The sequence below is a fragment of the Paroedura picta genome, chromosome 2 (genome assembly GCF_049243985.1).
Source record: "Paroedura picta isolate Pp20150507F chromosome 2, Ppicta_v3.0, whole genome shotgun sequence".
In the NCBI taxonomy this organism is placed as follows: Eukaryota; Metazoa; Chordata; class Lepidosauria; order Squamata; family Gekkonidae; genus Paroedura; species Paroedura picta.
In genome coordinates this window covers 123,463,754-123,485,074 of record NC_135370.1, presented here as the reverse complement: position 1 = coordinate 123,485,074, position 21,321 = coordinate 123,463,754, and the positions used below count along the sequence as shown (strand labels likewise).

Sequence of the window (21,321 nt, the reverse complement as noted above, 5' to 3'; positions counted from 1 at the left end):
ATCTTAAAATCATCCTTCTTTTTCTCTCCTGAATTAATCTAATCTTATTTGTTTATTTCTCAAATGCCACTATATTTCTTAATTTAGCATGCCACCTATCCAAGGAAATCCTTACAGCATTCTTCCAACATTAGGCAATAAGCATGAGGTCTGGCTGCGACTAAAAAACAATTGAGAAGTGTTTTTGTTTACATTGGGAATTTTTGTTGATAAATAAATTGAGCATGGCTAATTCAACAATAGGTTATTTTAACAATGCTCTCTTTTTTTGTCCCTGGTGAAGTCAGTCATCTCTGCCAATACTTGAGAGAGGAGCAAAGAGCAGTTGAATTTTCATTTCGCTGATCTGCTAGGCCCTACATACTTTCTCATCAGCCTTGATGACTCTCTGTCTATATAAGCCATGATTGCTCTAGGTGCAGGAATGCAGTCTGACTTGCCGCATAATAATGTTACAGCCATCTGTGGAATAAGGACAATGAAAGGCTTTGTACATTTTGAAGGAGATATAAAGTAATCTTGAACAAATCATGAGTCCTTGAGGATCTCCAAAGAGTTTGGCAAGAACACAAAAGTTCAGGGAAACACATAGATTCTCTTATTTACACATGAACAAAATTGTGTTTTTCTTGTTTGATTTTTTATTGTACTACTGTATCATTCTGCCATATGCTACTAAAAGCTGATGGTTTGTGTTTGTTGTTTGGAGGGCTCTTCTTTTGTCTGCTTCATCATGGAATTTATGTCTAGTTTCTTGGGAAAGCTCGCTTTCCTCTCCAGTGGCCTCATAGAATATTACTTATTGACAGCAGTAGTGTGTCTTTTTCAGTGTTAACTTTGGTGATGAGTGCACTGTTTCAGAAGGAGAATAGTTGGTCTTTATACTCTGCTTTTCATTCCGAAAGGAGCCTCAAAGGGGCTGAGAGAGCTCAGAGAAACTGATGTGTGAGAATACTTTTAACAGGACTGTGACTGGCCCAAGATCTTGGCTGCATGTGGAGGAGTGGGGACTCAAACACAAGAAACAAGACCCTTCTCCAAATCTGGCCTACTTCCTAGGGCAGTGTTGAGGTTGGAGAATCTGCTCTCTCAGAATTCTGCCTTGGTTTCTGAAGACTCTTTAAAGTGTTTCAATGTTTTTAGACTAATCAGCTTGTGCAGGAGTCAGTGTCTGGGAATTGTTCCAGTGTAAATCTTTGCTATGAAAGCTGCTGGGCATTTTGCCAGGGATTACAGGGAACAAGAACAGTTACAATCAGTATGTCAGGCAGGGGCTGATGTAGACTGTTGCCTTTCTCTGCCATTTTGATTGAATGTATGTGGTTATTATTTATTATTTAAAACATTTATATCACACATCTTCACAAAGTGTAACTGGCGCAGGTTGCAGTACTTCATACTAAAAATCATGAAAATCCTTAAATATGTGATTCTAAAGATTTTCATGATTTTTGCTATGGGTAAGGTCAGATCTTATTATGCAGTAATGGTATTAAAACTTCTAGTAAATGCAGAAGAGTTGGTTCTTATATGCCGCTTTTCTCTACCAGAAGGAGTCTCAAAGCAGCTTACAGTCACCTCGGCTTTCCTTTCCCCCCAACAGACACCCTGTGAGGTGGGTAAGGCTGAGAGAGTCCTGATATCACTGCTCAGTCAGAACAGCTCTATCAGTGCTGTGGTGAGCCCAAGGTCAGCCAGCTGGCAGCATGTGGGGGGAGCACAGAATCAAACCCGGCTTGCCAGATTAGAAATCCGCGGTCCTAAACCTCTGTGCTCTTAAACACTGCACCAAGCTGGCTCACCACATAAATGCATCAGTTTTAGGATATTAGCAAACATTACAATGAGCCAAAAATTCAAGATAAAACTACACAGCGAGAGTGGGATAGCTTATAAGGAATTTGAAGAATAAAAATATTTTTTTGTTTGGCACCTTAAAACCTAGCCTCAGATTAACCTTTTTTCAGGAGGAAGTTGAAACTCATAGGCATAGCTGCTGAGTAGCTCCTGCCTCTCATGTGTCTCTCCCTTCAGCACATGTGGATGGGAAGAGCAGGAGCTCTTAGTTGGTAAAGGTAAAGGTATCCCTTGTGCAAGCACCGGGTCATGTCTGACCCTTGGGGTGATGCCTTCTAGCGTCTTAGTTGGTGGGCAAGTACATATGGGAGAAACCTCAGACCTCATTAGAACATTATAGGTCAGGCTCAGTATTTTGTTTTGCTTTCAAAATCCAGACAGCAGCCAGTATAAAGAGATATATTGCCTACTAATAGTAGCCTAGCTTCATCCCTTATCACTGCAGCATCAGCTTCTGGAACCAACTGATCATTTAGTGTCTCCATTACCCACCCTCCTGACCTGGTCCAAAAGAATGTCATGATGGATAGGATCCAAATTGCTGAGAGATCCAGTAAAGTCAAGACAGTAGTGTCTTTGCACTGCAGCTGGAATGGAATGTGTCCAGATACTCATTTTACTCCAAGAAGACATTGAGTTGTATGGTCTCATATGTATGCTGGAGCATTATACCCCAAAGGGATAATTTTTAGAATATTCCATTTCTAAGGAGAACTTTTAAAGGAGAGGTCTTGCTACTGTTTCTTTCACAGTCGATGGAATTAGTCCTCCTCTCATTGAAGTAATCACTGCTTCAGGGATCCATTTATGATATGTCATTAACTCTGGCTAGCTGCTGTAAGCCAAGGTGGGAAAGGCTTTAATACTGAAGTGGATTTTGCAATTCCCCATGCAACTGAATGTTGCTGAAAGAAGGCAACCAGGCTACATCTATACAGGAGGAGAAAGGGGTGAACCATAACCAGCAGGTGTTCCCACCCTTGTTGTCGCTAGCCTATGACAAAAAGATTTTTGTTGAAATTGGGAAAGATAATTGAAAAGAGCTATGGTTTGTTCATCTGTGAATCTCGCCCTACAGTCTTATTTTTAGGATCTGCTGTTAAAGTTTAAGAAGCATGGACCAATATCCAGATCTGCAGGAAGACCTGAGTCTGGAGGACACCAATGAATCCCTTAATCAGCTCAAGCTGGCTTCCCTAGATGATAAGAATTGGCCAGCAGACGAAATGCCTGTTTTCCCCAAATCAGGTATGTACTTTTGCTGGTGACAAAATGGGAAAGAAGAATGTACTTGCTCAGAAAGGTACTTATCTCCTGCATTATCTGTGTTTTGACAACTTTTAAGATGGTGCATGAAAACCTTTTCCCCCCTCCCCCACTCATCTAATTTGTGGAATGGAATCTGGATGTGTCTAAACATAATGGGAAGATGAGTAACTGGGCTGATACAGTATCTGTTGAAGACTGCCAAGTAAACAGCAGAATATAGTTTATTTATATTGCTGAGTTAGGAATTATGTAGGGGAGAATTTCACTTGATTACTTTCCAGTACTGGTATTCATGAATCAATAATTCACTGATACGCTCAAACACTTGCTGTGAATGCTTACATTTGCCTTTATTGGAGTCTGATATAATCTGCTCAAAATTATGCATCAGTTTTTCTGGTACATCCATAATATATCTGCTTAGTTGTGCTTTCATGCCTACTTTCAGCTGCTCTGAGATTGTGAGGGTTTTTTGTTAATTGCATGTTCTTTTCCTTTTGTTTAGATGACACCAAGAGCTCCCCTGATTCTGTTACTCATCTGCGATGGGATGATCCATACTATGACATTGCTAGGCACCAGATTGTAGAAGTAGCAGGTAATTGTTTCTTTTCATCTTCCCCTGTCTTCCACTAGATCAGTTCTGATCAAGTTGGAGGTATCCACAGAACAGTTTGATTTTTATAGCTATTGGAGATGCTTTTGGACTTCAAAAATGTGTTTGGCACACTCTATTAAAAGGTTTTAAGGACAAAGGCTGTAGTCTGACATCCATGTACTCACCCAAGTTATTTTAGAGTTACTTGAAGCAGCTTCCTAAACTTACAAACAGCTTTGTGAAGTACATAACAGTCAATATTGGATTTAGTGTCAGATTTAGACTAGGAAGACCTGGGTTCAAATCTATACAGCCCATTGGGGCAACTTGCAGCAAACAAACTCTCAGAGCTTTTGTGAAAGTAAAATGTCAAAAGTGTGTGTGTTGCAGGGGAGGACTTTGTATACCACCCTGAATTCTTTGGAGAAAGATGTGTGAACAAATGTACTAAAAATAAAAATGACATGCCCATAGCAGGAAACAGTTTGTCTTTTAGAAAGGTCATTTCAAATCCTCACATTACTTTTAAAATCTCAAAATGTGATAGTTCATTCAAATAAAGCTATAACAAGAACATCATAATTGATAAAATCGTGACCATGACTCCTGACAACATGCTGAAGGTAGAGTTCCACCTCTCCAGGCCAATTGCCGCTCTTGTCCAGGATTCCGCACTCCTTCTTCCCTTCAGGCCTGCTTTGAAGGAAGCCTCTAACAGCCCCTGACTGAGGCAAGGGAATCATTTCTGAGAGCAACGTAGGGGAGTCTGTGGGTGTGCAGGGGCATTACTTTTGAGGGGGGGGAGGGGGCTTTTCCCTTCTGCCTAACAGTTGGCTGACAGGGAGGCCGCAGAAAAGCCCCTTCTAACTGAAAATACTGCTGTGGCCAGCCTCGCTGCTGGAGGGAAGACGCAGCCAAGCCGTGTGTGTCTCTTCTCTCCCACTCTTTTAACATTTGGGGCCTACCATGCTGGGTTGTTGTGCAGATGAAACTAGATGTAGTTGTGGGGGTTCCCCTGTCTCTTATTTCATCGGCACAACAGCCCTGTGCAGTAGGCCTCAAGTGTTTAATCTCCACAACAACCTTTATGGGAGGCCTCAAATGTTTTCTTCTGCACAACAGCCCCATCCACCATTTAAAGCAGCCATTTCTGCCAGGAAACTCAAGATGATCAGCTGTAATTCCAGGAGATCTCCAGGCCCCACCTGGAGGTTGGCTACCCTCGGCTTGGAAATATTCCTTGCGGTTTGGAGGTGGAGCCTCAGAATGGTACAATGCCTCAGAGTCCACCCTCCAAAGCAGCCATTTTCGCTTGCAGAGCTGATCTTCATCGTATAGAGATGAGCAGTGATAGTGGAGATGATGGTAGGGTGAAGTTGGGGTGGAGTGATGTGGAAGTGTCCCGCCTGGGCTGTAGGCTCTGGCCAGTCCTTACCAGCCACAGTTTGTATTTTTTATGCAAACAGACCAACTGGATAGCAGGTTTGATGGTGGAGGCTTTCAGGCTGAGGTCGGGGTGGAGTGGTGCATGTGTGGCCTACCTGGACTGTGGGCTATGGGCAGCCCTTACCAGCAACATTTTTAATTTTGGGCACAAACAGACAGAGCAGCAAGGGTCCTGCGAGTCTGTAAAATGTAGGAAGGTCTAAATAAGGGATATTTAGACCCTGTTACTATAAATGGTGAACAAGCAACTGGCTGGAGAGACACGGGGGCTGACATGATAAATAAACATCAGTATATCCCAGGAAGGTGCTACAAAATCAAAGGTATAAGTGGTCCAGAATTTCAAGTGGAGTTAGTCTGGGAGTTCACATGCAAAGGATTTACAGGAAAGTAGACAGTGAGACTTTGTGGGAACTAGGTTTTCCACTTTTAAAAGGTAATGATTTGGCTTTGTGGACAACAGGAGCTACAGTTTCCAGCAGTAGGCCTCAGGCTTCAGAAGGACAGACATCACTGGCCAAGCAATAGACTGTGCTGGTTGAGCCCAGTGAAAGCAAGGTTTGGAAGCAGGGCTTCAGAAGGGCACAGTGCCTCAGAGTCTACCCTCCAAAGCAGCTGTTTCTGCCTGGGGAGCTGATCTTTAGAGTCTGGAGCTGTCTTTCCAGTAAATCTCCAGGCCCCACCTGGAGGTTGGTGACCACATATGATAGAATGATGCATTTATATTTTGACAATTCCAGCATTTGACATTATAACTTAGTGATTCCTGCAATACCTGGGGGGCAATATACCTTCTAAAAATATTTTAACACTAGTTATCTTTAAGCAACTGTAGTAGATTTCAACCCATAATCCCTCCCATTCGTCCATACTTATATTGTCTCCAATATTTTGAGCCCATTTTATCATACAGTCTTTAGCTTGTTCTATTTCGGAGTCATACAACAATAACAGTTTATAGGTTATTTATTTATTTATTTATTTATTTTAATTTTTATACCGCCCATTATTTACAGCTCTGGGCAGATTTAACTAGCAAATGTTTTTTCTCGCCCATTATCATTTTTTCCTGGAGTTTTTTTCCTCTCAATTTGTTTTGTAAGTTATTCATTCAATTTTAAGACTATCTGATAATAAATTAGCCAAGGTATAGTCTTTCCTTCTTTCTTGACAATTTGCCATTCTTTTATTTCCTCTTGTTTGTCCACCATGTTCTAGTCTATTTTCTCTCTTGAATCATAATAACCATTAAAGAAGTCAGGGGCGAAAGTGATGGACTTAATCTGTCTCTATACTTAAACCATATCCTTAGCAAACTGTCTTGTATAGTACGTTTACTGGATCATTCTTAGCGATTTCCCCCATAAATAATTATAAATCCCTTCTTTAGTATCCATTGTCTCAAAGTTAAAATTACTTCGTCGAGAGTCAGTTATCCAGTCTGCTATACAGACCAATGCTGCAGCTTGCTTATATAAGTAAATATTTGGAACTGCAAGGCCTCCACATTTTAAATCTTATAATACCTTGAATTCCTTGATCTTTTCTCATTCTGTATCAATTTATTTATTGCTGTTTGCCAAGATTTCATAATTATGTCTGCAGTATGTATAAGTAACATTTGAAACAGACATTAGACTTTTAATTTAATTTTTCCCATCTTTATATGTCCACATTTTCTGATAATTTTCATTATAAAGTTTGTCATTGTGGTATGTTACACTTATTCCCAGATCCATAATCTGTTTTTTAGTTATCACACATCCAATAGATTTTTCTAATTGTTCTTTCTCATCCTTAGTCGTGTTTGGTCTTGTTTTTATTTACTTTATATCTGGAATATAGTCCAAATCTACAAATTTGGTCCATTACACATTTCATTGAATTGTCAGGACTCATTACCAAAATTACCACATCATCATCATAAATATCAGTTTATTTTTCTTTTTTGCTATTATTTATTCCTGTAATATTTTTATCTTTTCTTATTCTAACGACTAAGATTTCCAACAATATGGGTGCGATTAGACATGCTTGTCGAGTTCCTTTTTCAATTTCAATTTTTTCTGATAAGGATCAATTTATCTATTAATTCTTGTGTACTGTTTTGTATATATACTTTGAATCCACTTTAATAAGTTTCCCCATATTGGATATATTTTAAGATTTCTATCAAAAATTTCAGAAATTATCAGAAATTATCAAATGCTTTTTCAGCAGCCAAAAACGTAAAAACAATATTTTTACCTTTTTTCTTTGAACATTCAGTAATATTTAAGATATACCTAATAAAATTGAAAAAATGCCTTTCAGCTGTAAAATTATTATTAATAATAATAATAATAATAATAATAATAATAATAATAATAATAATAATAATAAGTATCCCATTGTGCAAGCACCGGGTCATGTCTGACCCTTGGAGTGACGCCCCCTAGCGTTTTCATGGCAGACTCAATACAGGATGGCTTGCCAGTGCCTTCCCCAGTCATTACCGTTTACCCCCCAACAAGCTGGGTACTCATTTTACTGACCTCGGAAGGATAGAAGGCTGAGTCAACATTGAGTCGGCTGCTGGGATCAAACTCCCAGCCTCATGGACAGACAATAATAATAATAATAATAATAATAATAATAATAATAATAATAGAATTCCTTACCTGCCGCTCCCAGAATTGGTTCACAGCAGGTTACAAGAAAAATAAAACCCCAATACATAATGCATACAAACCATAAAACCAATTCCCAATCTACTCCAACGATGAGAAAAAATAACTCCCCCCCTCTACCTCCCATGTTCCCCCCCCCTCCATCAGCGCTTTAGGGTCCCACTGTCCAGGGATTCCAATAGCTCTTGGTTGTGGTTGTGTAGGGGCCTCTGCGATCTCTTGCACGCTGGCCTCATCCAAAAACTTGGCGGAAGAGCTCCATTTTACAAGCTCTATGGAACTGTAAAAGCTCCTTCAGGGCCCTCAGGGACAGGCAAATATCTCGTGGACCAGAAATCATCAACAGGTTAGTACCCGCAGAATGCAAGACCCTGCGGGGAGCATAAGGTGATAGGCGGTCCCACAGATATATGGGGTCCAGACTGCGAAGGACCTTGAAGGTCAAAACCAAAACCTTGAACTTGAACTGGGCTACACCTGGCAACTTATGCAGCAGCCTCAGCACTGGCTGGATATGGGCCCTCCAAGATGTACCTGTGAGGATCCTGGTTGCTGCATTTTGCACCAGCTGCAATTTCTAGGTCCAGGACAAGGGTAGGCCTGCGAGTTACAGAAATCAATCCTGGAGGTGGCCGCCACATGGATCATTGTGGCCAGGTGTTCTGGGGACTGGTTGGGTACTAGTAGCCTTATCTGATGAAGGTGGAAAAACGCATCAAATGATTTTTTTTTTTAGAATGATGACTCAATACCTGGAAACAGAACTTTCAGTTTTCCTATTATTGTTCTAGGTTGAAAAAAGTTCCCAGTGAAGTGAGACAAAACAGTGATTTTGTTCAATAAGGCTACTTGGCAGCTGTTATTTAGCACATCAGAATCCTTTTGTACTCCTGTTAGTTCTGAGTAGTTGAAAGTATGCTGGCTGTCTGATCTGTGTTTTTTATGCTTTCCTCTTCAAACATCAGAGGTAGTCTTCTGCAGAACATTTTGAAGTAAGGGATCATATCTTGGCAGAAAATGCTAGCTGTGTATTCTTGGGAGGAAAGAGTGAAGTCACTTGGTGTTTCACTGGTAACTAGACTGCAGAGCAAACATCGCTGTCTTGTCCCAGGTGGCTGTTGCACGTTCATTGCTTGAATTATTTTTCTGCTTATGATCTGCAGGCCCACTTAGTTAATCTTAGGGAGGGAACATTAGGTTAATAATTATGAGAACAGTGAATGCACGGAATGTGGTTTGCACCTGAGTTATGTATGCATCTTACTCTCTCTCTATGGTTCTCTGAAGGTTGCCTCCTGAACAATTGAACAGTAAGCTGACAACTATAAAGCCAACATTTACAACTATATACTAGCATAACACATGGGAAGAAACAAACTAACAGCAGAGTGAAGTGTTCAGAGTCTTCTCCACTGTCATTGGGTAATGTGCCAGATATGGCAGCAGTGGGACCTTGTTTGGGCTGTGTAGCTTCTTGTTCCCTAGGTATGTTGGAGGAAGTCTCCAGTGTGTAGTCAGTGAAGAACTGAGATGAAGGCTGGGGCATTTCTGGCAAGTAAATGATTGACAGAGGATGGAGGAAATGAAGATGATAGGTATTTGGATAAAACGATAGTTGCTCTGTCCTATATTTACTTTGGGATGCATGTGTTTGAAGTTTGTTTTTTGTCTGTAATATCTGTATTTACTTTGATCCTTAAAACTACTGAGTTCTTGAAGAGATTTTCATACTGGGCATGCTGATTGCTGTGGATAGTCAAGGGGATGATCCAGCCTCTTCTTAATGGCTTTTTAATGTGGTTTTGATTTGTAGTGTGACCTGAAGAGTCCCCCTAATGAGTTTTCTCACCCCACCCCCCATTGTGTCAGGGAGGTATTTCCAGTCTCTTGGAGAATGAATGGACTCCAAACTTCGTATCATCAAACAAACACAGTATTGTTTGATGAATCCAAACAAACAAGATCCTATAGTATTTTTTGGATACAAATGTATAATAGCCTTATTGCTGGCATCCTAGGCTTACAAGCATCTAGCAGAGCACATGAGCAAGTGTTATTGAAACATGGCTTGTTCTAATAGCACTGCAGACTCGTTCTTTAGGAAGTGAAAAATTCCCCGATGAACTGAAATAAATGTCCTTCCTCAATAGGTCTTTTTTTCTCTGTATGTTTTGAAATACTTCCTGTGGACTAAGTAATGTGGAAGATGTATTTATCTGGCTATTACATTAGCCTCTCTTCAGTAAAGTTCATTGTCCCTCATGTGACCTGCTTTCTCATTTGCTTTTCAGTTTGAAAGTTTGATTTGCTAATCTGGATCTATCATTGGCTTTCACTTTTTCACAAACAATATTAATTATATGTTTTTTTCCCTAGAATATGGTCTGAACTAGGGATGTGCATTCCGCGGCATACTGGATGAGAATCCCTGGCCTAATGTCTGTCCCAGACAAATGAGTTGAAAATTGTTATCAGAGATAGAATAGTTAGGCACATAGAGGGACAAAGCCTGCTGAGGGAGGTCCTGCCTCACCAACCTTTTGCAGCCCTTTTGGAAAGTGAACAAGCATGTAGACAACAGGGACCTAGTAGATATTATATTATTATTATTTAATTTATATCCCGCCACTCCCAGCAAGTTGTCTTGCGGCAGGTTGCAGTAAAAACCCCAATAAAACATACAATTAATTACCCCATTAAACAATTAAAAGACCTCAGTGGAGGTGACAGTTCCAAAACTAGCTGTTATCCAGGTGCTAAGGGGGCTCAGAGTGCCAGTTCACCATACACAGGCCCATTATGCACGGAGTGGAAAGTCTGCATTCAGGGTGGAATGGCGGTGGCTAAAATCACCAATTATGCACGCTGCAGGCGGCAACCGGGTGCAGAGTCAACTTATGCCGCCGAAAAAGCCTCATTAGCGAGATGCGGAAGAAAGTGGAGCTTCCTGGGACCAGGGCGCAACCAGAAGCGGCTCCGGAGTAGCCCTGTGCATAATCGGATACTCTGGGTTTTGCCGCCGTTGTGTTCCATCCCGTGCATAATCGGTTTGCTTTGCTTCTTCCTCCTCCTCGTTCTCCATGCCACCGTTTCAGCAGCCGTGCATAATAGGCCACAGTGATGATCGGCTGGTGGAGACTCTACTGCTCTCTTGTTCTCCTCTTTCCTCATCTGCCCATCTGTCAGGAGGGCCATCAGATCTTCCAGGTCTGGCCTCAGCCTGGACTTATCAAAACTCTTGAGATAAGTTACCTCACCAGAGACTCCTGAATGAACTTTGCAGTCATGGGATAAGTGGATGGGTTCTCCTATCCATTAAAAACTGGTTATGTGACAGGAAGCAAAGAGTAGGAATCAATGGACAGTTCTCCCAATGAAGGGAAGTAAACAGTGAGGCCCCGCAAAGATGTAAGATATAGAAGTCTTGGAAGTACATTATTGTTTGCTCCTCCTACTGAAGTGTGCTGATGAGTAAGAATCATCGTGTTGTGCTAGATTGTGCTGTTAGCTGACATGTTCTTACTTTCATTCTCCTTTGAGGTTTTCATGACAACTTCCTGTCCATAACACTCTTATTTTCTACTCTAATTACTCACCAAGACATTAATGTACTGTTTCCTTTTTAAAGTGGTACTTCATGTTTCCATATCCAGTTTACTTATTGGTGGTCATATCTTCCACCATCTGAAATGTCTGTCTGGCTCCCTCTACAAATCCACTTGGTGCTGTGGGTGGGCTGTTGAAATGTATGTTTCAAAAGCGAACTGTTCTTACATTGGGTGCCATATCTTTAAAAGAACTGAGCAAGTTTCTAGAACAGACACACTCTGATGTGGGAATGTGAGTTTCTTGGGAATCTATGCAAATAATTTAGATTTTAATATTTCATTGCTGCTAAATGATTACAGTGCTACATTGTAGAGATAGTTCCCCCCCCCCCAAACCTAATGGTATAATCTTAAGAAGAGTTATACCCTTGTTGTTACACTTCTTTCACTGGACTTAGAAAAGGATAACTAAGATTACACAGCCTCTCAACTATTGTGCCCCTTCAGTCCCCTCCCCCAATTAAAACTGGGGAAGCTTAGGCTACAGAGCTGAGGACATTGAAAAGGCATTTTGTCAGGATCCTAGTGTTTTCTTTCACTGAGTGCTGTTTCCCAAATGTAACATCATGAAAGTGTTGGTGGACTGGATTTTCCTGATCAGAAAGAGCATCTTGTCTTCTGCATGCTGGCACAGATACCAAAGATAATGAAACGGATGTGGGAACACCAGAGTCTAAATCCTCACTTCTCTTTTAGCTTTGTATATTACATCTGACTTTGTAGTCATTAAATCTGACTTAGCAGATTGGACAGGTTACTGTAGGGTTCTTTTTTTTTCAAAGGCCTCTAGTGATATGACAAAACCATGCCTTACCTGATCGGCAGGAATAGACTTTTTGTGTCAGGCATATGATAAAGAAAGCAGAGGTGAATATAGTCTGCTTGCTATCTAATGTTGATTTTTTTTAAAGATGGAAAGTTGGATCCATGTGCTTGTCCTCTATGCATGGGCAGAAGAGTACTTCTGTTTGTGGAATTGTGGGGAGCACTTTCTGCCTCTTCTCGCTGCAGCCCTCTATCCCTCAATCTCAAGAGTAAACGTTTTACGTAATGCATGGGGAGGCAAGGATCTATTCTGCAGGCAGAGCTCTGCTGATGGTTTTCTGGATCCAGACCATTGCCTGCAGTGATTGATGAAGGTAATCCAGCTGTATTTTCCTGTGTGCATACTCTTGTGTCTGTATTTTCTTCAGTCGGCCTTTAGGATTGTTCCTGAAAAGGGATTTGCTCCAGTTGTTACGTTATAATGTAACCTTTTTTGTTCCTCTAGGGCAGGGTGCGCTTGATGGGGTCCGGCCAGGTAGGTGGAGTACCTGGTACACTTGTCATTGGCACTTGAGATCATGGCATTCTTTAGCATGACTGTGGCTGGGTTATCTCAGGGAAGCCCAAATTCTGCAAAGCTGAGGGCTGCATACATACTGGATCTTCAAGGTCATACTTCATGTGCATTATGCAAAGTAGATTGCAGTCATGCTTCCCTTCCTAGCCTCCCCACTTTGGATGTATTGTTTGAAATTCTGTGGCACAACTCTAGGCAGACTTCAGCTTGCCAGCATCACTTTGGGTGCTCCCGATTCCTATTTGTTGGCTTTGTCTTCTCATTTCCCCTGGATGGTGGTGAGTGTTGTAGCCCTATTGCCGTGCCTCCAGCCTCTCATTAATGTGTGGTGTACTTCATAAATTTATTGGGAATAATTTCCTGTATTGTAATACCCATTGGGAAATGGAATTGCCACACAGTCCTTACTGTTGAATTTTGTACTCTGGAATCTTTTTTTCAGTGTAGTTATTTTGTGCAGTTAAAAGGTCATGGGATATTGCAGATTGATAATATGCATTTTTAAAATCTCCATTTGAAGCTCATTTTTCAGTTTATCTAAGAAGACATAATTCTCTGGAGAACTTACAGGTCTTCATCCTCTGAGATGTTTGTGGGCTGACCACTTGTGGAAATGGACTGACCATTTGTAGAGAAATCTGTGCAAACAGTGATGGATTTCTTTGTCTTCCACATCTGCCTCAATGCCATTCTTTCAACAAGTCTTCCTTTCTTTGATATCTGTTCTTGAGAGCAGTCACTCATTTGTCTATATACGTAGTCATTTGTCTACAGGCCCTTACTGTAAGGTAAAGGTATCCCCTGTGCAAGCACCGAGTCATGTCTGACCCTTGGGGTGACGCCCTCTAGCGTTTTCTTGGCAGACTCAATATGGAGTGGTTTGCCATTCTCTTAGTCATTTGTCTATATACAGGCCCTTACTGTAGATGCAGTTAAATACAATTTTGAAATACTTTGGCATAACCATTTTTAATCTCTGTATGTATGGAGTAGTATCACTTAGCTTGTCAGAAATCTTAGTGTAGGCTCTCTGCTATCTGGACAGGAGTAGCCTTTCATGACTGCTTGCTTGAGTTGTCAGTCAACGTGAATTATTCCACCCCTGCTTGTGAAGGCAAGAACCATGTCCATGAACAAATAATGTTGTTTATGTCTTCAGAAATGGTAACTGCCTAGAAAGAATGGCAGCTCAACAATGTCTTAACAACTAAGAACTCTGAGCCATTGAATTTGCTGATTATTGTTGCTTGTTGCACCCCTTTTGTTGAACTGTTGCATCTCAGGGCACTTAATTGTCCACTTCTATGGCTGAATCATCAAGTTGATGGTGCATAAAAAGGAATAAACAGCTTCCTTTATCTAATCTAGATAGGTGACCCATTGTATAATTTCTACTATCTATGTTGATCAAGCAGTCTTGCTTTCTGAGATCTGGCTTTCAAAGTGTCTGTTTCTCTTTACCTGCTTATTTTTACTCCAGTCACTATTCAGTCTCTATTGTGGAAAATGTTTTTAACCAGATTACTCTCAAAAATGAATAAAGACTTTTGCTGCAGTTTGAAGGATGAGCTCTTTGCATGTTTTTTCTGTATAGCGAGAGATGAAGGAAGAAATTAACATTTAAAATGGCTCTTCGTGTTCTGTAGCAGCATAATGTTGTTTTCACTAGAGATTTGCATATAAATTAGAGTTCCCAGCAATATGAGTGTTTCACTCTACAATGGACTTTAGTTATTGCTCAGATTGCCCAGGCAGTTTCCAGATAAACATCTGAAAACTATTTGAAAGTAAACATGTAGACATGTCACATTACAACACAGTTCTGTTTCATTAATTCACTGTGGAATTGCTAGTAGTTATGACATAGTTTAATAGCTGAAAAAATGTTTTATTGCAATGTTAAGGAGCTGCCTTTGTTGCTAGTAGGGCATGTGTACATTAGGACTAAAAGAACTGAGTAACTGCTTAGTACCATATGTTTGCTGAATGCCTCCCACCATGAATGGGAATATGCCTTGCTGCATCATATCAGTTTATTGTAGGGCTGCTATCTGAATGTAAAGGGAGTTCATGCTACTTAAGCTACAGCTAAAATCCCCCAAATCAGGGCACCACAGAAATAATGTTTATTTTGAGAAAGCAAATTGCACATAGGAATTTTAAAAAACCACTCACTTGATTAGGACAAATATTTGGAACACATTCTTTGACTAAGTGGAAATGTGTGCAGGCAACTGTAATCCTAATTCCTAAACTGACATGTTAGTTGTGCCAAATCCTTTTAAACGCTTTGGAATGGAATTTGCTAGGAAGCTGATGGCTTGGCTGATGGATGGGTGGCAAATGGAAGGCAAACATTGCTTTCTGAGCACTGAATTTATACTGCTACCAAGAGGACTGGTTAATCCAATTTTGTCTTTGGTGCCCATTTACCATTTCTAACCCAGTACCTTTAGGACAAAAGCATAGTCACATGTACAACATTGTCTGTTGACACCCACAGCTGGCAGTGATCTTTTTCCTGGTCCATCAGTTGAAAAATACTGATATACCAGCACATGTTCACAGACTTTTGTCTTGAATGTTGTATATGACATTTTGAAGAGCTTTTTATCAAATTTCTGCTGAAGAATATACTGTTATTGAATGATGTATCTGTTTAGAAGAGTTCTGTAATCCTGTACCTCAGGGGTATTAATTCAGAGGTATCAAGGTTTGGTTCCCACTTCTCATCTCATCTCAGGAATTTATATTGCCTGAATCTTGGCCAGTGTGAGATAGGGTTCATACTTTTAATAGGCAGGTGTGGTTTTAAGGGTCAAAGGTGCTACCATACACTGCTTGGTCAGATTAGTGATGGAATTTGTACTCTTTCCTGGCAGCTCTCTGATAGGAACCTTCTTGATTACACTTTTTCAGAGCTTTAAGCAATCAGTATCATCTAATGCTACCCTAAGTTGAGTAGTGTTTCTGCCTTTATAGAAAGGTTTGCACGGCTACTCTGGATCACATACGATCTTCATTGTAGTGCCACAAGATTACGACATTTCCAATTTGTGTTTAAGCACATCTGCAATCTACTCCAGTGCATATGCATACCATGTTATATGGCCATTGAATTTATGGCAAGCTGTCTCGAAGTTGTCTTTGTTAGGCACTTGTTTGTTTTCTTATGTTTTGGGCAACCATGGGATAAACTGTTAGATGTTGGTCTTGTAACCTGGCTGTAGTTGTGTACAGTGGCTCCAGATTACCTCTGCATTGCTCTCCTAGTCGTACGTTTCAGGTCGATGCCATGTTGTCCTGCAATACCTTCGCATGCTTCAGATGTGTTTGTGTGATGGTAAATCAACCTTGCAACCCATGGCATTTTCCTGGTGCTGCCCCTTCTGCCCGAAGCATGACAATGACTCTTGTAAAGCAGTTAATTTGTAGTGGCAAAAGTGTTCCTTTCTTGTGGGTTGAGTAATTCGATAAATAGGTGAAATGAGCAGCAGAAAGGAAAATGTGTTCTCCCAGTCTGGATTTTAGAAAGGAGGAGGAGCTGCATAGGGATAGCTAATGGGGTTCATTTTGTGATGTGTAAATTGTAGTTCCTTTTATGTTGGTATAATAGCTGCTTTTTGAAACATCTGTATGAAAAAGACTTAATTTTGCTACTGCATATTTTACTTTTCACCTCCTCTTAGGAGAAAGGTCAACTGTTTCCTATGATCTTACCTGTAATTGTTCCTTGTTTGGACCCTAGTAATGGAAGGATATAAGCATGTGTATGCTTATGGGAGCATTTGGGATTCCTGAGGTTTACCTGTGAACAACTTTAGGAAGCATATTCATGTAAAACATTTATAGATATAGCCACTGCTTTTAGTTGCTGTCATATTTGTGAAAGCATCTCAACCACCTGGGTTGTTATCTTCCATCTCATTCTGCTTTGAACTGGCCTTCATCAGTTATGAGAAAGCTTCATTTCTACACAGCTTACAAGATGTGATGCTCCTTCTCTGTATGGAGGATCACAGAATCCTAGAATCATCATTCTGAGCCTAGAGTGGAAGTAGGGCACAAGAATGAGATTTTAGTGGAGGCCATCTTCATTTATGGGCTATTTCTTGTGTATGCAAACTTGTATTCCCCCTTAAAGTTCTATACACTTTCATGATAATGAAAACCATACAGTCTTGACATTTTAAGACTAATAAAATGCATGATCCAGCTACTCCCCAGACAAAGAAATGCCCAGGTCTGTTCAAATATGAGAAAAAGTTATTGATGTAGGAATCTACTCTCACATGCACAGGTTTGTATGTACCAGGAGAGGAATAAATGGCTGGCTCAGGCTTACAGTAAATTTATCATACAATAAGTATCTACTAGGATTTTTTCAAATGAAGCTGCCTGACAATGAAGTAATTCTAGTGGGGGAGCCTCAGATTGGTTAGAAGGCAGATAGATATTCATATGGCCTGTGTTTCTTTTACAATTTTAATCTTACATGCTTATTGACTTTTACATTTCAGCTTCCAATAAATTGACCAAGAAGGCAAAACCCCAGGTTCTTGAGAGGATGATTCTTCTGCCAAGTCCTTTATTTTTGCTTACCAGAGCAAATCCTATGATCAAGAAATAATTTAAGAGAATGCCCATAAGCAGTCTCCCCTGGACCTGCAGCTTCAAACTGAGGTCATATTATAGGCCTAGTTTGTGTAATGATGAAGAATACTTGTTAGATCATCGGCCAAGTTTGTGGCTAGGAAGTGGACATTATTTTGCAAAACATGGAGTTGCAGGCTGATCATGCAAATTCTTTGACTGTGCACTGATTCCACAGCTAGTTTCCTCTGCTCTGTAATACTTGAGTCCAGTTCACCCTTGTGCAAAAATTTTTCTCTTTGTGTTTCCTTTGATTTCTCCAGATTTCATGGGAAGATGTAGGTATGGGGACAGCAGGTAGAATGGAATTGAATACTCTAGGAAGGAAACTGTATAGACAAGACCAATGTGCTGAAATGGATCAGTGACAACTCTGCAACTCTGTGAGGAAGCAGTTTCCTCTACTCTTGGATCACCAAGCTCATTGGTGCTCAGACCTCAGTTATCTTTTTAAAAAAGACTCCCCTGGATGTGTTTTTTCCTGCTTCAAAGCCATTTTGAATTACTTCATGGCCTGAACTACCATGATCCCACATCCCCCCCCCCCCCATTCCTTACTCTCGACCAGCTTTGGGCCCCTTCAAATAACATTTTTTTCCAAAACAGTTCTACTGGGGCCATGCAAGTGAAGGTGAATGGAGCAGTGGTGGTTTTCATGGTAAGCTAGGCCTTTTGAACTGGTAAGAGGTTGAACTCTCAACAGAATTTCCTCCTTTGCTTACCTGCTATGGAAGGGACTTGCTTTGTCCTTCAACCTGCTCTGACACTTGGCATTCTTATCCTCAGGTGATGACAAGTATGGGCGGAAAGTGATTGTGTTCAGTGCCTGCCGGATGCCTCCCAGCCATCAGCTTGATCATGTGAAGCTACTGGGGTGAGTACTTCTTGTAATAGTACACTCCTGTATTTCTGGAACTGCTAAAAGTTGAAATCTACAGAAAGCAGCTTTTGATTGAGTTACGTGCAGTTGGGTATGTATTAAATCCAGACCATTTCTTAAGCTCATTCACATTGGTCAGGATTGCCTCTCATCTCCCCCCACCATCTCCCTTCCCATGCCCTTATCTAATATCTCTGTGTCAACAATAGATAGTCTTTCCTTATTCTTACTGAGATTTGCAGGTGAGTAGTGCTGCCAGATAAAACCATTTGCTTAGGAATGTCTGTTTTCCCTCAGTTATTTGAAATACACTTTGGACCAGTATGTGGAGAGTGACTATACCTTAGTGTATCTGCACCATGGCCTGACCAGTGAGAACAAGCCATCACTGAGCTGGATGCGGGATGCCTATCGGGAATTTGACCGCAAGTAAGTGCAAATGAGGATGTCAAAAGGACCAAGAGGCTTAGGAAGAGAATGTGTTACTAGCAATATAATGCAGGGTGTGCAAGGGGACAGCATAACACAGTAGCTTTCCTGGTGAAGGTTTTAAACTTGGCTTTTATCTTCATCACGGCATACCAAGTTTCTTCTTGTGTTCCTTCATTTTTAGATACAAAAAGAACATTAAAGCATTGTACATTGTACATCCAACTATGTTCATCAAGACACTACTGATTCTCTTCAAGCCCTTGATCAGGTAGGAGGGGCATCTCTCTGTCTGTGAGGAGGACAGGCTCCTGGAAGAGTCAAGAAATCACATGCTTTGTTGTAAACACCACTGAGTCTATGTCTTTTGTTTTAAAAGGAAGCTTCTGACAGCTACTGTTGAGGGGGAAATATCAATGTCCACAAACACTCCAGAAGCCTAATTTAGGCATCTAGTATGGTGGGATTTATTCCGCAAGGCTTCATGCCTGTCCCACTTCATACATTTCAGTCCACTTTTATACAGTGTTGTATACAGATGTTCCTTATTCCCTGTCATTGTTTGCAAGATCCTCTCCATGGTCCATTCAGACTTTACCTTTGACATGTTCTTTAGCTTGCATGATGGAGTTTTTGAAAGCATCAGGAAAGAAGGTGCCATGTTCTTGCATCTATCTGTACTCGACAGTACCTAGTACTGGCATAATAATTGATTAAATTTATTTAGAATATTTTTATGCCACCTTTCCACCTGATCATGGTCTCCAAAACAGAGCTCATGAAAACATGAATGACTGAACAATTACTAACATCTGCAATTATAAAATAATTCAGTAAAAACACATAAACACTGGATGCCCCTAGTGACACCACTAGCTGAAACTCTCCTAAAGGAGCATGGCTCAGTGGAAGAGCTTGGCATGCAGAAGGTCCCAGGTTCAATCCTCCAGCATTGCTAGTTAAAAGGACCAGGCAGCAGGTGATAGGAAAAAGACCTCTGCTTGAGACCCTGGAGAAGTGCTGCAACTCTGAGTAGATCTGATTCAGGATAAGGCAGCTTCATTTTTGCCTTCAGATTAGCCTGACAGCTTGGTGTAGTGGTTAGGAGCACAAACTTCTGATCTGACAAGCTCACATGCAGCCAGCTGGGTGACCTTGGGCTTGCCACAGAACTGATAAAGCTGTTCTGATTGAGCAGTAATATCAGGGCTCTCTCAGCCTCACCCACCTCACAGGGTGTCTGTTGTGGGGAGAGGAAAGGGAAGGTGAAAGCAATATTCTCTGAGACTCCTTCAGCTAGAGAAAAGTGGCATATAAGAACCAACTCCTCCTCTTCCTCCTCCTCCTCCTCCTTGTCAGATAATACCCCCTCCCAGTTTTTGTTTGTCATTCTCTTAATTTATTTTTTTCCTAGTCATCTTGTAGAATTTGGCTTATTCAAATGTTGGGGTTCGGCCTGCATTGAACAATAGTCCCCACTGTGAGGAGCAGTAATGTCAGCTTCCCAGTTCCTGCTGAGTCTTCTGTTGAACTGCTCTTCAGAAAAGAAAAATGTCATCAAATGGCTGATTGCCCAGGCCTGCCACAAACCTTCTGTACTCTGCAAAGGAATGTGAGAGATGGAATAAGAACCATAAAGCAGTTGGGAGTGATTGGTGCTACAATTCTGTGCTTATGAGGCCAGGTGCTCAGCCCATTGCCATGCCAAAGGTTTCCATCACTGTGCAGTTCCATACCTTTGTCCAGCAGGACATGCTACTGCCCTTGTGCTTCCTTACTCTTTTCAGTGCCATTGGGCTGTTCACGCCACATGGGCCATTGCAGTCCTAGATCTGCTTGGTGCTAATGCTAGTGATGCCCTTTACCTTGACTTATCACATGTTGCTTTCTGTCTTACAGCTTTAAGTTTGGGCGGAAGATTTTCTATGCAAACTACTTGAGTGAACTGGAGGAGCACGTGAAGCTGGAACAGCTGGGGATCCCAAGCCAGGTGCTAAAGTGAGAGACTGAGACGAGACTTCTCTGTGGAAGGGGGTTGACTGGAAGAAGGTGTAGAGGACAGGGAATGGTCCTGGGAGTCTAGCTTCCTCTTTGTACCTTCATATTCCACTTCCCCTTTTAATTGCCTTTATGGACATGATCTTCCAGACATTTTATCTGCCTGTGTTTTTCCTTTTGCAACTCATTTGTTTTCAGATTGTTGATTCAGGAAATAAATAATAATAATCTTCATCTTTGTAGCCTGCCCCTCCTTGTCGGCTGATAGCTGGTAACAGAATATACAAGTAATGTAGTTTACATAGTTAAAACATTTTATATAAATTTAAATTAAGTAATTTTAAAAACTGCCTCTTTACAACCTTAATGAGGGGGCTAGATTGTATCAGGTGAGTCAGTATCCCATGAGTGGCAGTTCCTGGGCAGGGAGGCCAGGATTTCCCCGGTGCTAAAGACTGTTATACCACAGTGTTGTCCAGTTTGGCTAGTCTTGCCTGCTTGCGCTGCTTAAATCCTGTTTCTGTCTCTGCTCTCTTCAGAGAGCATATGTGCCTTCTTGCATTATCACTCCA

General features: G+C 41.0%; 1 protein-coding gene across 2 annotated transcripts in view; it reads left to right on the top strand.

Annotated features, from left to right (window-relative positions):
• Positions 1 to 21,321, top strand: part of ARHGAP1 (Rho GTPase activating protein 1) — a 33,497-nt gene that overhangs the window by 4,368 nt on the left and 7,808 nt on the right. Inside the window, exons 2-8 of one of the 2 annotated variants that reach the window (XM_077322363.1) lie at positions 2,936 to 3,105; positions 3,632 to 3,724; positions 12,718 to 12,747; positions 18,229 to 18,316; positions 18,620 to 18,751; positions 18,936 to 19,022; positions 20,651 to 20,749. In XM_077322363.1, the coding sequence (XP_077178478.1) occupies positions 2,973 to 3,105; positions 3,632 to 3,724; positions 12,718 to 12,747; positions 18,229 to 18,316; positions 18,620 to 18,751; positions 18,936 to 19,022; positions 20,651 to 20,749 (662 nt within the window). In that variant the 5' untranslated portion in view covers positions 2,936 to 2,972. The remainder of the gene's footprint in view (positions 1 to 2,935; positions 3,106 to 3,631; positions 3,725 to 12,717; positions 12,748 to 18,228; positions 18,317 to 18,619; positions 18,752 to 18,935; positions 19,023 to 20,650; positions 20,750 to 21,321) is intronic. The other variant, XM_077322364.1, reaches the window with a different exon arrangement.